At 45.5% G+C, this 15,000-nt stretch overlaps 2 protein-coding genes across 2 annotated transcripts in view; one reads left to right on the top strand and one right to left on the bottom strand.

Moving 5' to 3' along the window:
* The window catches only part of shc2 (SHC (Src homology 2 domain containing) transforming protein 2), an 18,544-nt gene extending 13,972 nt beyond the window's left edge, over positions 1-4,572 (top strand). The window contains exons 9-13 of the mRNA XM_030783575.1: positions 596-689; positions 1,213-1,380; positions 2,175-2,464; positions 3,046-3,223; positions 3,823-4,572. Coding sequence (XP_030639435.1) covers positions 596-689; positions 1,213-1,380; positions 2,175-2,464; positions 3,046-3,174 — 681 coding nt within the window. The 3' untranslated portion in view covers positions 3,175-3,223; positions 3,823-4,572. The remainder of the gene's footprint in view (positions 1-595; positions 690-1,212; positions 1,381-2,174; positions 2,465-3,045; positions 3,224-3,822) is intronic.
* Positions 4,573-7,723: 3,151 nt separating this feature from the next.
* The window catches only part of ankrd24 (ankyrin repeat domain 24), a 19,610-nt gene continuing 12,333 nt past the window's right edge, over positions 7,724-15,000 (bottom strand). The window contains exons 13-20 of the mRNA XM_030784269.1: positions 12,736-12,905; positions 11,194-11,999; positions 10,500-10,834; positions 9,900-10,133; positions 9,335-9,511; positions 8,962-9,105; positions 8,472-8,537; positions 7,724-7,798 (exon numbers count right to left, since the gene is read on the bottom strand). Coding sequence (XP_030640129.1) covers positions 7,724-7,798; positions 8,472-8,537; positions 8,962-9,105; positions 9,335-9,511; positions 9,900-10,133; positions 10,500-10,834; positions 11,194-11,999; positions 12,736-12,905 — 2,007 coding nt within the window. The remainder of the gene's footprint in view (positions 7,799-8,471; positions 8,538-8,961; positions 9,106-9,334; positions 9,512-9,899; positions 10,134-10,499; positions 10,835-11,193; positions 12,000-12,735; positions 12,906-15,000) is intronic.

Raw genomic sequence — 15,000 nt, 5'->3', positions numbered from 1 at the left:
CTATGTACTTACTATAGCAGTCATTTGCAGACGTGTCTGATTGAGCAGTTGTTAGCGGATAATTGGTGTTGTGACGTTCACGAACTGGTCACAAATTGTATGGACCCACAGTTAAAAAACAACAACGACAACAACAACAACAACTTTGTTTATGTGAACTTGGCTTTAGATGTGAACAGGAAGACAATACTTGAAAGCTAATGCATGTCCTCGTCGGTTTAGCTTGTAAACAGAGACGGAGAGCAGATTCTGTCACTCTTTTATTGGTTGAGCCAGTTTAACTAATAACCTGCTGCTTTTCAATCTGACATTTATTTGTTTTATTTGTACTAATGTACCGATTTAAACCAATTACGCGGCTCTGAAAGGCAGTATTCGTTTTTTTTATGGCTCCAAACAAGCATCATCGTACTGACATGTGCTATATAATGTCAGGCCTGATGATGTGTGGGTCCCTGCTCTCGGGTTTCTCGGAAGTTATTTTGTGCCCTTAATGAACTGATCTAAGAACAGTGCTAAAACGACAGGACCGATACATCACCACTGACTCAAGGAGGTCAAGGAGCTCAACAAAAACATGTGTATTCTCTCTCAGGTGGGATCTCCTGCCAGGAAAGAGACGTCCACTCTTCCCATGGGTCAGCCATGCTACGACGCTCACTGGGACAAGGAGAATGTCAGCAGCTCAGGTGAGACACCTTGTGGTCACATAGTGACATGGCAGTCACCTATCGGACGCATTATCATCGTAATGTTGGACCTCGAGCTAACCCTAGCAATGACACAGCCCATAGTTGTAGCCTGCACTGCAGCGGGACCGACTGAGAACTGAAGCATCAGAAACTGAAAGGCTTTAGGCCGCCTCTATTGCAAAGATTTGCCATTGTTTCCTGGAGCCTTGGGGGGATCTCAAAAGTCAAAGAAAAGCTGTCTCCTCCCCCAGCCCACATTGTCTCTACAAAAGAGAAACAAGATCTTCCTCGGTTAAACGAGGATTCAAACAAAAAAAAAAAAAATCTCTTAATTTTTCCGCCAAGAAAACCTTTAATCAAGAAAAGTAAAGACAGGACCCTGAACAATGTAGCATGTAGCAGTGGAACAGGGAAACTATAACTGTATGCATTTTACATTCTTACCTTATCATTAACTTTAACGCCACTTCAAGTTTTATTTTTGTTCATTTTTGAGTGCGTTTGCGCTTCTGATCGACAGGTCTGACGTCCGACGGCTACCTGAGAGCTGACGGTCACCCTCCCGGTAGTCGTGACTACGAGGAGCACCTGTACGTTAACACTCAGAGCCTGGACAGCCTGGAAGCGGCAGCAGACAGCCGAGCAGGACCCAGGTCTGAGAGTCCGAAGAGAGACCTCTTCGACATGAGTGAGTCCCTCTCCTCACTTTTACGGGCCTCAAAGGACGTCACTCACGCATTCTCGATCTTGGTTTAGTAAAATACTGGCTCTCTGGATTTCAGTTCTAAATCGTTCAAACTGCGTTGCATTTTTCTCGTCTTTCCAAATGCCGTTACATCCTGCATTTTTTTTTTGGCTGTTTCACCGTCACACATCCGGTTAATAAGAATGAGGTCACGCATAAGTCCATAAATCTATTTTTGTCAATTACTTCAGGTTACTTCAGGAGTTAGCATGTCCACAGTAGTCTATCATTAAAGCTGAAGGTTGATGCGATGTCCAGTTAGCATCAGTGCTATATATCCATTCTGTGTTAGGGCTGCGTATTCGGTTCCTGCGTCATCTTTGTAGCCTGTGTTAAGTCAGGAACACAGAGTGTGTTCCACGATTGTTACCTACGCTGTGTGTTCAGTCAGCCTTCAGTCTCTCGTTTGTGTGTGCGTGTGTGTGTATGTATGTGCATGTGCATGTGTGTGTGTGTATGTGCGTGTGTGTGTGTATGTGTGTGTGCGTGTCTGTGTGTGTGTGTATATGTGCGTGTGTGTATGTGTGTGTGTGTGTATGTGTGCGTGTGTGTGTGTCTGTGCGTGTGTGTCTGTGTGTGTATGTGTGTGTATGTGTATGTGTGCGTGTGTGTGTCTGTGTGTCTCTGTGTGTGTGTCTGTGTGTATGTGTGTGTGTGTGTGTGTATGTGTGTGTCTGTGTGTGTCCATGTGTGTGTGTGTGTATGTGTGCGTGTGTGTGTATGTGTGTATGTCACAGGGCCCTTTGAAGATGCTCTGCGTCTGCACGAAGCAGGGGGCGTGTGCGTGCTGGAGGGCCAGTGGCCCAGTCCCCCCAAACGGCGAGCCCCCATCGCCCCCACGGAGGAGCAGCTGAGGGGGGAGGCGTGGTACCACGGCCGGATGAGCCGCAGGGACGCCGAAAAACTGCTGGGGAGGGACGGGGACTTCCTGGTGCGCGACAGCGCCACCAACCCCGGCCAGTACGTGCTGACAGGCATGCACTGCGGCCTACCCAAGCACCTGCTCCTGGTGGACCCAGAGGGAGTGGTGAGTGTGTATCAGAGTGTGTGTGTGTGTGTGTGTTTGTGACTCAGCGTGCATCTGCGCCCACACACTGGTACTATGTACCGCAGATTTCATGGTTTGCTTGTATTAAAAGGGAAACAGAGAGAGAGAGAGAGAGAGAGAGTGAGAGAGGGAATTACAGTGTGGGAGGATTTTTATTTTGTGGTTGTTTTCTTTTAATCTCTGAAACCTATCTTGCTAGTTATTCCACATAAAGCCACTGATCTGTAGCACGTTCGGGTTCTTCGAAATACGTGACTACGTGATTTCAACTGAAACTCTTGGTTACGTGGCAGAAGTGGAGTAATCTCAGAGCAAAATCAAACTTTTGACTCATTCTGTGCCACTGCAAATACTCAGCGCCTGTGTTACCCACTACTTCCTGTTTTATCTCCCTCTTGTAATCTTATCTTCTAAAAGGATCTCAGTGTGCTAACCTTACAGTATAAGTGTTTGGTGGCAGTATTCGCGGCAGTGCGACATTTGGCATGCTAGACATTTTTTTTTGTTGTTGTTGTTCTTTTCGGTCACCTGATCATTTGTTCTCGGTTTGTGGCCTTAAGGTTCGTACTAAAGACATGCTATTTGAGAGCATCAGTCACCTGATCAACTACCACCTGCGGAACAGACTGCCTATTGTTGCTGCAGAGAGCGAGTTACATCTCCAGCAGGTGGTCAGCAGGAAACTATGACCCTCCACCCACACAACCACACCCGACAGAAGTCATGCTGCCTGTAACGGTTAGTACAAGGAAGAAGGAACAAAGCCCCACGTACATACACACACACACACACACACACACACACATATTCAGATATACACACACACAGACACATCCCCACCGATCCACACACACACAGACACACACACACACAAACACACACATTCCTGAACATCAACAAAGTGTGCATGTTTAGTGTACGTTTCTCTAAATCCTTTTTTTCATATTATCTGAAGACTTGTTCTTCCAGACTCGATTTGTATTTCAAGATTTAAAATATGATCAAAGTTTTACAAATTCATGTGCATGAAGGATTTTATGAAACACCTTTGAAATGCATTATAATTACATAATATGATACTAAAATTTACATTACAATTATTCATTTACTGCGATGGACTGGCGACCTGTCCAGGGTGTTTCCCTGCTTTTCGCCTAATGAGCGCTGGGATAGGCTCCAGTTCCCCTCACGAACCAAATCAGGACAAGAAGCTTAGAAAACGAATGAATGAATGAATAAATGAATGAATGAATGAATGAATGAATGATTCATTTAGCAGATGCTCTGCTTTTATCCAAAGCGACTTCCAGTAATGCTGATGTTGTTTTCATTCCTAGGCCTCCGTCTCCTGACTCCTACAGCAGAGATGAAGGTTCTTCGTTTTGCCTTACTCACTGACTCTGGGCTTCCACTGGGCAATCGATGCACACACAGACCCCTCTCTGTCCCAGACAGGAAACATAAACAATCCCTCCCTCTGAACTACAACTCCCAGCATGCCGCTCAGCTAAAACCAACTCTCTGCCACAATCCCATCCTGGAAGCTACTGCATGGGACTGAAAAGGACAGAGGTCACAAGGATGTCACAGAGGTCATACAGGTCACGTCAGCTGTGGCAATGACATATCCCACAAGGCTTTGCAAGAGTCCTACGCTAGCTAAATCTCGTGACGCTGCAGAGCGACCTGCGTGGCGTGACGAGATTTGACCCACGTTCTTTAGAACAAATGTGAACAACCAATCAAAAAACAAAACAAAAACAAAACAAAAAAAAACAGAACTTTTAAAAAACAGCATATGAGATTACGTCCCCCCTTGTGCTATGGTGTTTGGCTATACATGTCACAGCCTCAGCGCTGGGGAACGAATACAACTGAGAATGAATGCGTCTGTTCTTTTCTTGCATTACAAATCATTAAACACTCTCTCTCTCTTTCTCTCTGCTGAGAGATGCAGAGGTACTGAAAACTGATCTTACATGTTGTAAAACCGTGCGTGTGCTCAGGATGTTGCTTTTCACATAAATGTACGTCTGTCAATTCAGTAAATGACTTTACGTTCATGATATGCTGTCATGCCAAATGCACATTTTTTTCCCTGCTCTGTTCTGTTGTTTTGTTTTGCTCTTTTTTTTTTTAACTTTTAATTATAAAATATCAGGATCAAACATTAGGGTCAGTGCTCACATAATCTCAACTCCCACTCTCTGTTTTAAATGAATGATAATCAAAGTCTCCTACAGATGGATAAGCAGACCAGTCTTGCTAAGTAATATATTCAACAACCAAACATCCAGTGTCATAGAAGTATTTTCATTATCCACACTATTCTAGAGGATGTGTTTATCCGTTCCGAAGAAGCAGCACGTTTCGATTTTTATTTTTGTTCTTTTTTTTTTGTACATATTTTGACAGCACCCGTGCGTCCTCTAAAATGTCTTTTTTCGAAAAAAAAATATCGATGGATTTCTGTGACCACAGATGCTCTGGCTTATTGGTTAAGTCTGTCTGACAGCGTTCTGTTACTATATCGATTACTGGTCAAGATTCTTTCCACGATGTCGATAATTTACCGACCTTCGTACTCGAACTCAAACAACATATCCATTAGGACTTCAGCCACTCAAGGAATATGTCTTTCTTATCCAGCAGCTTGAATTTTTTTTGTAAAATAACACGATGTCAGGAATAGTTCTGTCGGAAATCAACACCCTCAGTAATGTTTCTTTCTTTCAAACAAATTTCCTTCGTTTTCTCATATATCTGTTTTAGGGTTCATATTATCTTCAGCTGAAATACAATCATCTGAATCACTTCAAACTGAGGCCACCTGCGACATAGCAAACGTACCATACGAAGAAGCCTTTCTTTCACACGCTGTCACAACCCAACTGCAGAAAACACACCGATCTTCAAGATGGCCCAAGTTTTCATGTGCATACATGCTAATATGTCGCGCGCTGTACAGCACCGACTCGGCGCCTTCGGCATCCGTTTGGTCTTGTCACTAAACAACTTTTTGTGAATACAACAAACCGACACTGATAATGCTATGACTGAACGAGAAAACAATTTCTTCCGCTATCATATCTCATATGAAGTTCAGTACAGTGCCTTAACAATACCTTAACTTCTGTCTAGCATTGCGTAGACCGATTTTTATCAGCTATCGGACAACCGGGACAATAACTTGGAACTGAAAATAACCAGCTCTGTTTTTTTCCTTCTAAAAATCGGTAGATCAGACTTAAAGTCACACCGGCCTTTTGCTTTGCCTGTCTCCTCAAGAACAGCGGTCTCCCGGGCATAAAATGTACATCGACCAAGCGATCGTCCGAGCGTTGCTTGTGTGCTCCGCACAGTAGAGACTCTCAACGTTTTCATAAGCACTACATGAATGCGCAGAAACACTCATGTATATCAGCGTTCATTAATATTGTGTGTCTAAGCTATTACACCGTAATGACATAGCGTATACAATACATTTCATAGTTGTTGCATTTATAAGGTGCTTAGTAAGGTATGTGGAGGGGAGTGAGGTGAAGTTTGTTTTGTTGTTTTCCCAAGTTGGTGCATTATCTGAAGAACCTTGCTGCTTTTCATAGGTATCTGTCTGTTTCTTATTTCTTTGGGGGAGGATTCTTGAGCGATACGTTAAAGAGTTTTGTTGCTGCGTCAAAGGATTAATCTGGGAGCTGTGGTCCTTCCTGTAAGAACGGTCTCTGAATGAGAATTCTTCAAACTCTTTGTCCCAGTACCAGGCAAGTTCTCGATGTGAAACCGTTCTCTTCTCCTTTCCTTTTCAGGACAATCTACTGTCATATCTACTCTTTTTGGAACCCGAGGCGTTTTCAGTAAAAATAAATAAATAATTAAAAAAACCTTCTTCAAAATGACGTTTCACGTCAGTGGAGTTTGTTTGACCAGGCTGCATTCCTGGAACAGCGAGACAAGTTTCATTTTGACCGTGACATCTGTCACATGAGAAACATTTTCAGGGACTTAGCACAGCTGTTACAAACATCCAGCACAAATGTTCAGGCCTTAATTTCATTGGCACACATTCGGCGTTACAACCGAAGCCTGAAATAGAACTCAGGACTGACCGTGTAATCTCTCATTGTCGTTCGGACTTTCTCAGCACTTGTCGATTCATGATGCTTCAAAATGCTGGCGTAGGACGTTGGGAACTGTCCGATATGACGTTCAAACCATACATTTATAAAAAACAAACAAACAAAAAACCCTCCACTACTAATAATAAAGCCCTCACTCTTGCAAGTTCAGAATGAAGAGACTGTATGTTTAGCTTTTTTATTTCCTCTGAGGCGTCTGTCATTGTTTTGCCGCCTGCGTATCTATATAGCATAATGACGCGTCGCGAGAACGCATTAATTCACATTTACGACACTTCATACAGGTTTATGAACGAATTCATGTAGTTTCATAATAACACGTTTAACACAACTAGGCCTAATGATAAAAACATAAATATACAGTACATCGAAGATTCGCCAAAAATATATGAAGGATGTCATAGTTATACAGCTTTCCGTCTAGTATATTCAGAAAAAGCTATGCCATAAATGTAAACTGGCATGACTTTTTGGTATATCTTTGACAGTACACAAAGCCTTGACCAGAAATAGACCAGTGTAAACAGATCTATACGTATAAACAAATCCAGCTAATATTTGCCACAGCGCTCAAACAAGCTACACTCACATTTCACACTGAGCAGACAGTCAGACAGCAACAGTTGTGTCGTGTTCACATTTATTAAAACGTTTTACAAAAGCGCTGGACCCACCACAGATCCAACAGGAATTATCTAACATCTTTTTTTCAATTCATTACCGATAAATATATCCATCTCTCTGTTATAGGCAAAAACAAACCACAATGTGCAGTGTTGGGCAGAGTGGTCCTCATTCAGTAGTGACCTCCAGTGATGAGGGGTTGTGACCTGTGGCCTCCTGCGACCTGGTTTAGTCAATCGTGACAGTCCAGCTGGTAGAAACCTGCTCTCCTTGTCCTGTGTGTAGGTCCCCTGACATCTGACTGGTTTAGGGGAGACATCTGGTACAGCCCCGTGGACTCGTGTTGCGTTGACGTCGATGGAGAGAGACTTCTGAGGTGATTCTGTTGAGTTACTGTGTATTGCTCTGTGTGAGGAGTGTGTGTGTGTGTGTGTGTGTGTGTGCGCGTGTGTGTGTTTAGAGTCTATGTCGAGGTGTGTTAATGGTTCTGGTCCTTTTGTGACATTCGAAGAATCTGCAGCAGGAGTCCCTGCACCTCCTCATCCATCCTGCCCTGAAAGGCACCCAACAGAAACACACACACACACCATCAGTTCATCAGTGACATACAACACATATTACACACAAACACACAGACACACACACACACACCATCAGTTCATCAGTGACATACAACACCCATTACACACACACACACACAGACACACACACATCGTCATCAGTTCATCAGTGACGTACAACACCTATTACACACAAACACACAGACACACACACATACATCATCAGTTCATTAGTGATATACAACACATATTACACACATAACATACACACACACACACACACACACACACACACACACAAACATACACAATCAATTCATCGGTGACATACAACACATATCACACACACACACACACACACACACAAACACAGACCATCAGTTCATAGTTCATCAGTGGCATAAAACACATACTACACACACACACACACACACACACACACAAACACACACACACACACACACACAAACATACACCATCAGTTCACAGTTCATCAGTGACATACAACACATACTACACACACGCGCACACACACACACACACACACACACACACACACACACACATCAGTTCATCCAGGCAAATGATGGTGTACGAGTGTGTGTGTGTAGTATGTGTGTGTAGTATGCGTGTGTGCGTCTGTATGTGTGTGTGCATCAGATTTACCTGCACGGCAGCCAGTAAGTGCGAGCGATAGATGGAAACCACTGCTTTGTGCTTCCGTTCCCAATCCTGCAAACACGTAAGATAACAGATAAAAAGATAAAAACTCAGAGCACACACTCCAATGTAATTCACAGCAAACTCAGGACAAATTAAAGCCTGTGAAATTCTGCATAGCCATCCTGCCCTCAAACCCATCCATTACTCATATAATATCTATTAACTTCACGTTATTTTAATTGAGTTTTTCTGAGTGTGGACCTACATGTACCAAGCCCAGACAGCCAGGTCAGCTAAAGGCACAATAAGCAGTTCACCTCCAATAACTGCATGACTGTACAATTTTGCATTGCATGACACTCTATGGGGAGAAGAGAAGACATTGCCTGAGTCTGTCCTCTGAATTTGTGAGAATGTTAAATACTGCTATCAGACGGGATAAGATGGTTCGATATGCAGTAGAATGAAGGCGGGTGCTCGCTTCTGCCCTCACCTGGAGCTCTTGCGTCAGTGCGGACACACGGTTCTGTAGCGCCATCTGCAGGCCAGGGTTCCCGGCTGGGGGCAGACCCAACGGGGGAGTCAATGCCCCGAGAGCCTCTTTCAGACGGAAAACCTCCTTAGACAGCTCGGTGATCTAAGGTGTGAACGAAAGAAAAAGAGCAAGAAAGAAAGACAAAGACAAACAGAAGGAGAGAGAGAGACAGAGACAGAGAGACAGAGACAGAGACAGAGAGTAAGGAAACCGGTGTGTTATTTGTAAAACCATGCTGCTAAAAGTCAAAAGTCTGTCAGTGACCGGACGACAGAAATACAGGTATCGCAGTAGCAGACATCGTCTCGTTTTTTTCCCCCTGGGGCCCGACCTTGCGGTCCTTCTCTTTAATGAGTCCCTGTGAGTCCTGGATCTCCTTGTGAAGCTGCTGGACATGTGTGGACTGGGCCTGGAGGTCAGACAGCTGCTGCTGTACCGTGGCTAACTGGGCCTCAGCCACCTGCCTCTCACTCTTATTAAACAGAGCCTCCCTCTGCACCTGGAACACCTACAGACCGACAGACAGAGAGAGAGAGAGAGAGAGAGAGAGGGAGAGAGAGAGAAGATGAGGACGGACAGTTAGATGTGGGGGAGATGTAGAGAGAGAGAGAAGATGTGGAGGACAGTTAGATCCCTGAAAACCACACACTCACACTCACACACCCACAATCATAAACAAAACACGCACAAACACACACACACACACACGCACGCACACCTGTCTGAGGCCAAACAGGGTTTGAAATACTTACAGGAAAGATTGTGCATGCATGAAAAGAAGAGAAGAGCCATCACTGTAGAGAAACTCTGAGAAACAAACTCTCTCTCTCTCTCTCACACACACACACACACACACACACGCATGCAGGCCTGGGCCTGGTCAGCGGCTGGCTGACCTCAGTACAGGTTTTCTCGTGTTTGCGCGTCAGGTCAGTCAAACGGGCGGTGAGGGTGTTAATCTCCGCCTGCAGGGACAGTCTCTGGGCTTCGTGGTCTTCCTGAGAGACCAGGCCCTGTTCCAGAGCTTTCTGAGACCTCAGCTCCCTCAACTCCGACTCCTTCTCGCCCAGAGCCTCCTGCGCAGACGCCGCCTTGCCCTGACTCTCCTCCAGGAGGCGCTGCAGCTCGGCCTGCAGTGAAAAGAACAGGATCAGGGTCAGAGAAGTAGAGCAGGAAGAGGTCAGCGGCAAGCTTTAAGGCTACGCTAATTTTGGCAAATTCTTTCTCTCCTCATTAGATGGTTAAGATTGGCACTGGGAGAGATGACCTCTACACCAGCCCCTGGGGTACTACAAGAAATTCTTCCCCTGGTAACTGCAACTTAATGACTTGAAGACACCTCATATGTCCACACTCTGGAGAAAAAGTTGACTGTTGTTTACAGGGGGAAAAGTGGTGATAATGCAGGTCTCAGTGTACTGTGTGTTTAACTCTATTTCAAACCAACATCCAACTTTATTGTCAATAAACTCTATTAAAATTAAAATCAAATTCACCTTGACTTTCTCATGTTCCTCCTTACTCATGTGATCCTCTTTGATGGCCCGAAGGTCCACCTCCAGCCTCGTGACCTCAGACTGGGCGTGTTCGTACCGCGCTCTCTCGGTCTGGAGTTCTTTCTCAGTCTGGCCCAGCTGGAGGGAGATGGCGGAGAGCGCCTCCTGGTGCTTGGCCAGGGGAACTGCGCCTTTCAGCTCCAGGGCGTCTTGCGCCCGCCCCTCTCTCTCCGCGCAGAGGTTTTCCAGCGCCTGTGCCGCCTCCTGTCGCGCCACCTCCAGCTCCTCTCGCACCGCGGCCAGAGTCCTGCTCTCCGACAGCCGCAGCGAGCGATCTGATTGGACGAAAGCGTCAGCGAGGCCTTACAGAGGGTTATTTTTACGGTATGAAGGAATGAACAAGGATATTTTAAGCTAAGGGTCCCAGAGGAAGAAAAGCGGCGTTTTATGCAGTAACAGTTGAGTAAAGAGTTCACCTGATAACCTGAGCCACATATCAAGGTGTTTTCAGAAGGAATTTGCTGTTCTCTTATTGGATGGTTTTGGCTTAAGGCCAAAGATATCTAGCTAATTGAGAAATCATGCATGTTGGTCCTTTAAATTTGGTAATTACAATTTCAGTGAGCCCACCCGCAGAGCAACTTTGAACTTAAAACTGAAAAGAATGCTCATGAAACGGTACAGGTGCACCCACCAGAAACGATGGAGCGTCCAGAACTTTCCGACCGTTCCTCCTCTTCCTCATCCTCTTCCTCCTCCTCCTCGTCTTCGTTGGCCGGAGGGCGGAGCCTCTCCAGCTCCAGCAGGGCTTCGTTTAGCCTCATGGACGCCTCCGCCCGTTCCCGGGCAAGCTGCTCCAACTGGAGGCCCAGACTCACCTGCATTTCCTCCATCTGACTGCGGGGGACGCTGTCCCCGAGCTCTGCCTCCAGCTCCTTGAGTTGAGCCCGTAACCCGTCCGCCGACCCCCCGTCACCCGCCTCCTCCTCCTCCTCCTCCTCCTCCACCTTGTTCTCCACCCGGCTCTGCGCCAGGGCTTGCTCCAGCTCAGCCACCCTGTCTCTCAGACCCTGTATCGTCTTGCCCTGCACCCCCTCCTCTTTCGTCTGTTTCTCCTTCTCCCGTTCCAACGCCTCTTTCTCGACGTCTTTCTCTCTCAGAGCCGCCTCCAGCTCTTCCACCCTCTGCCGCAGCTGTCTGACCGCGTCTCCGTCACCCTCGCTTTGCTCCGCCTTCCGTTTCTCTGCAAGCTCCTCCTCCAGCTCTCTCACCCTATCCCTGAGCTGCTGGGTCTCTTGGTCCGGCCCCCCTGCCTCGTCAGCCACCTCGACAGAGTAGACCCCCAGTCGCACCTGTTCCCTCAGCTCCTCTAATTCCGCCTGGGTTTGGACCAGCTGTTCCCGAAGCTTTTTCACCTCCTCCTCCTGCTCCTCTTCTGAGCCTGGCACCTCCTCGCTCTTGTCCTCTTCCCCAGGCGCCTCCTCTGGCTTGTCGTCAGACCTGCGAGGCAAAACGTGCGTTCAAAATAAAAATCGTCCTAAACAGTCTTCAAAATTTCTCCCTTCTAAATCAAAGAAAGTCATTTCGGTGCATATGAAAACATGATGGTCGCTGTTAAAAGTGACAGTGTCACTCGCAACTTTGATTTTCAATGGACACAAACTTGAATTTGAATGCGAACTTATTTGATTATAACTTCCTTCCTAACTCAAATGTCACACCTGAAAGAACCTTTGCATATGCCAGTGAGAAGTCAACGCTATATCTATGTAAACTACATAACCCACCCATGGCACAGTATAAATACACGTGTGAATTTGAATCACTGGCCCTGTTCCAATACTCTTCATTGTTTCCCTTTCCTTGTGACCTTGCTCTCTTTGGCCCCTGACCTTATTTGAGTGCATAAGGGAAACTGTGATGAAGACTTTGTAAGACATTCATGTGATGTCTGGTTGGTATTATTCATTATTTCTAGTTAGTAGTAGTAGTAGTAGTAGTAGTAGTATATACATGTCGTCCTGTTAGTAATTTTTGGTATTATTTCAAAACACACAGTCCTGTTAGAATTTAGTCACTTCAGTAAAACACGAGGACACAAAGGAAAAGAGCTATGGAGGTGGATTGAGACAGGGCCCATTCACTCAAATAATCCAATCAGATTTTCACGCGGGTCTGTTATAAATATGAATGAGTGTCATTGGCCCGCAGACGTCCCTGAAAACGGGAACTCTACCCTTGTTCCTCCTCAGCCACGCTGGAGGCCTCTGTGGAGGCCTGGACTCTGGAGTAACGCTCCTGCAGCTCCTCAAACTCCTTCCTCAGGGAGTCGTACAGCTCCACAGGCACAAAGTCTGGACCAGGGTTCTGCATGTCTGTGTCGTCCTTCTCAAACATCTCCAACATCTGAAACACACACATGTACACACATGTCTCAAATACATACACACACACAAACACACATGTCACAAACACACATACATACACGTCTCAAATACATACACGTCAAAAATACACACACACACAAATACACACGTCACAAACACACATACATACACATACTCACACACACACGCGCGCGCACACACACACACACGTCACAAACACACACTCACACACGTCACAAACACACACTCACACACACACACACACACACACACACTCACACGCACACACCACAAATACACACACAAACACACACACGTCACAAACACACACACGCACACGTCACAAACACACACTCACTCACACACACACACTCACACACACACAAACACACACGTCACAAATACATACTCACACACACACACATATACACGTCACAAATACACACACACACATAAACAAGAAACACAAAACCACAAATACACATACACACACACATAAACAAGAAACTCATCATCAACAAAACATCAACAAAACCCTTTCAGTAAGGCTGGTTTAGAGATGTATTCTAGTCTGTTGCCTGTGATGTGTTTTATGACTTTAAATGCTTCCCTGAAAACAGACTGATAGTTAAGTCTATTTATGGGCTGTGTATATTGAATGCTTTTACTGAAGGCTTTTCTCCTGAACATGCGTCTACTGTAAACACACTCACATTGTCTCCAGAGGAAAGCAAAGGTCTAAGACTCATTAAGACAAACGTAAAGTTATAAACACATCTGTGAGTGTATAAAGAGACAGAATGACTCTCTGAGATGAAAGAGGGCTGGGGTCCTAACAGTAAGGCTTTATAAATAACCCACCAGAGTGTTTTCACTCTCTCTCTCTCTCTCTCCCCCTCCCTCGCAGTCTCTCTCTCTCTGAGTCTCTTTTCTTTCTCTCCCTCTCTAATTCTCTCTCTCTATATATATATATATGTGTGTGTGTGTGTGTGTATATATATATATATATATACACACACACACATACACATTTATATCTCACTCTCTCTTTCTCTCACCCTCCCTGAGTCTCTTTCTTTCTCTCCCTCCTAACTCTCTCTCTCTCTCTCTCTCTCTCTCTTTCTCTCTTTGTCTCGGCCTCTCTCTCTCTCTCTCTCTGAGTCCCCCCACCCCCGTGTCCCTCTCTCTCTCTCTGACTCTCTGTCTCAGACTTTCTCTCTATCTGTCTCAGCCTCTCTTTCTCACTCTCTCTCTCACCCTCTCTGAGGGTCTCTCTCTCTCTCTTTCTCTGTGACAATGTTTTTAGTCCTCTGAGTATCTCTCTCTCTCTCTGTCTCAGCCTCTCTCTGAGTCTCTCTCTCTTTCTCTGTGACAATGTTTTTAGTCCTCTGAGTATCTCTCCAGCCAATCTATTCTCCCTTAGTCCTACTCCTCCACTGAACCTGACCCACTTAGACAACAATGCTTACACCACCTCTCTGTCTCTCTCTCTCTCTTCTTCTGTCTATATAAATGTGTGTGTGTGTGTGTGTGTGTGTGTTTTCTGTCTCTCCTCTCTGGGATCTATTTTTACCTGAAAACTACCTCCTACATCAAAACAGAAGCTGGAGAGAGAACCAGTCTCCCTACTGAGGCTGTGTTTCTGCTGCCACCTGTAACAGTAACTCCTGCCAATAAGCATGCAGTAATATAGGATACGGAATATAGGATACGGAATACGGAACATGGAACATTAAATATGGAATATGGACTGGTCGCTGTATGTGAGACTCTGATGAGGTGATCTGTCATGACAACCGTGTGTTTTATATGTTACCATGGTGGGCGTTTCACATTAGAATCAAGGTTATTCACAGAGCTCACGGACACAGCAGCTGTTATGAGTCTGTGTGAGTGGTTGTGACAGTGTGTGTGTGTGTGTGTCCCTGCTGAATATATGGCGCTCACGCACGCGCGTGTGTGTTTGTGTGTGTGTTCGTCTGTGTTGAATATGGGTATGCATATGTCTTCATGTGAGCGAGCATGTGTTTGTGTTTGTATATGCATGTGTGTCAATATACATATGTGTGTGTTCATACGTGTGAGAGTGTGCGTGTGGGTGTTCATATGTGTCC

The sequence above is a fragment of the Chanos chanos genome, chromosome 9 (genome assembly GCF_902362185.1).
Source record: "Chanos chanos chromosome 9, fChaCha1.1, whole genome shotgun sequence".
NCBI lineage: Eukaryota > Metazoa > Chordata > Actinopteri > Gonorynchiformes > Chanidae > Chanos > Chanos chanos.
This window is presented reverse-complemented; position numbering and strand designations above follow the sequence as displayed.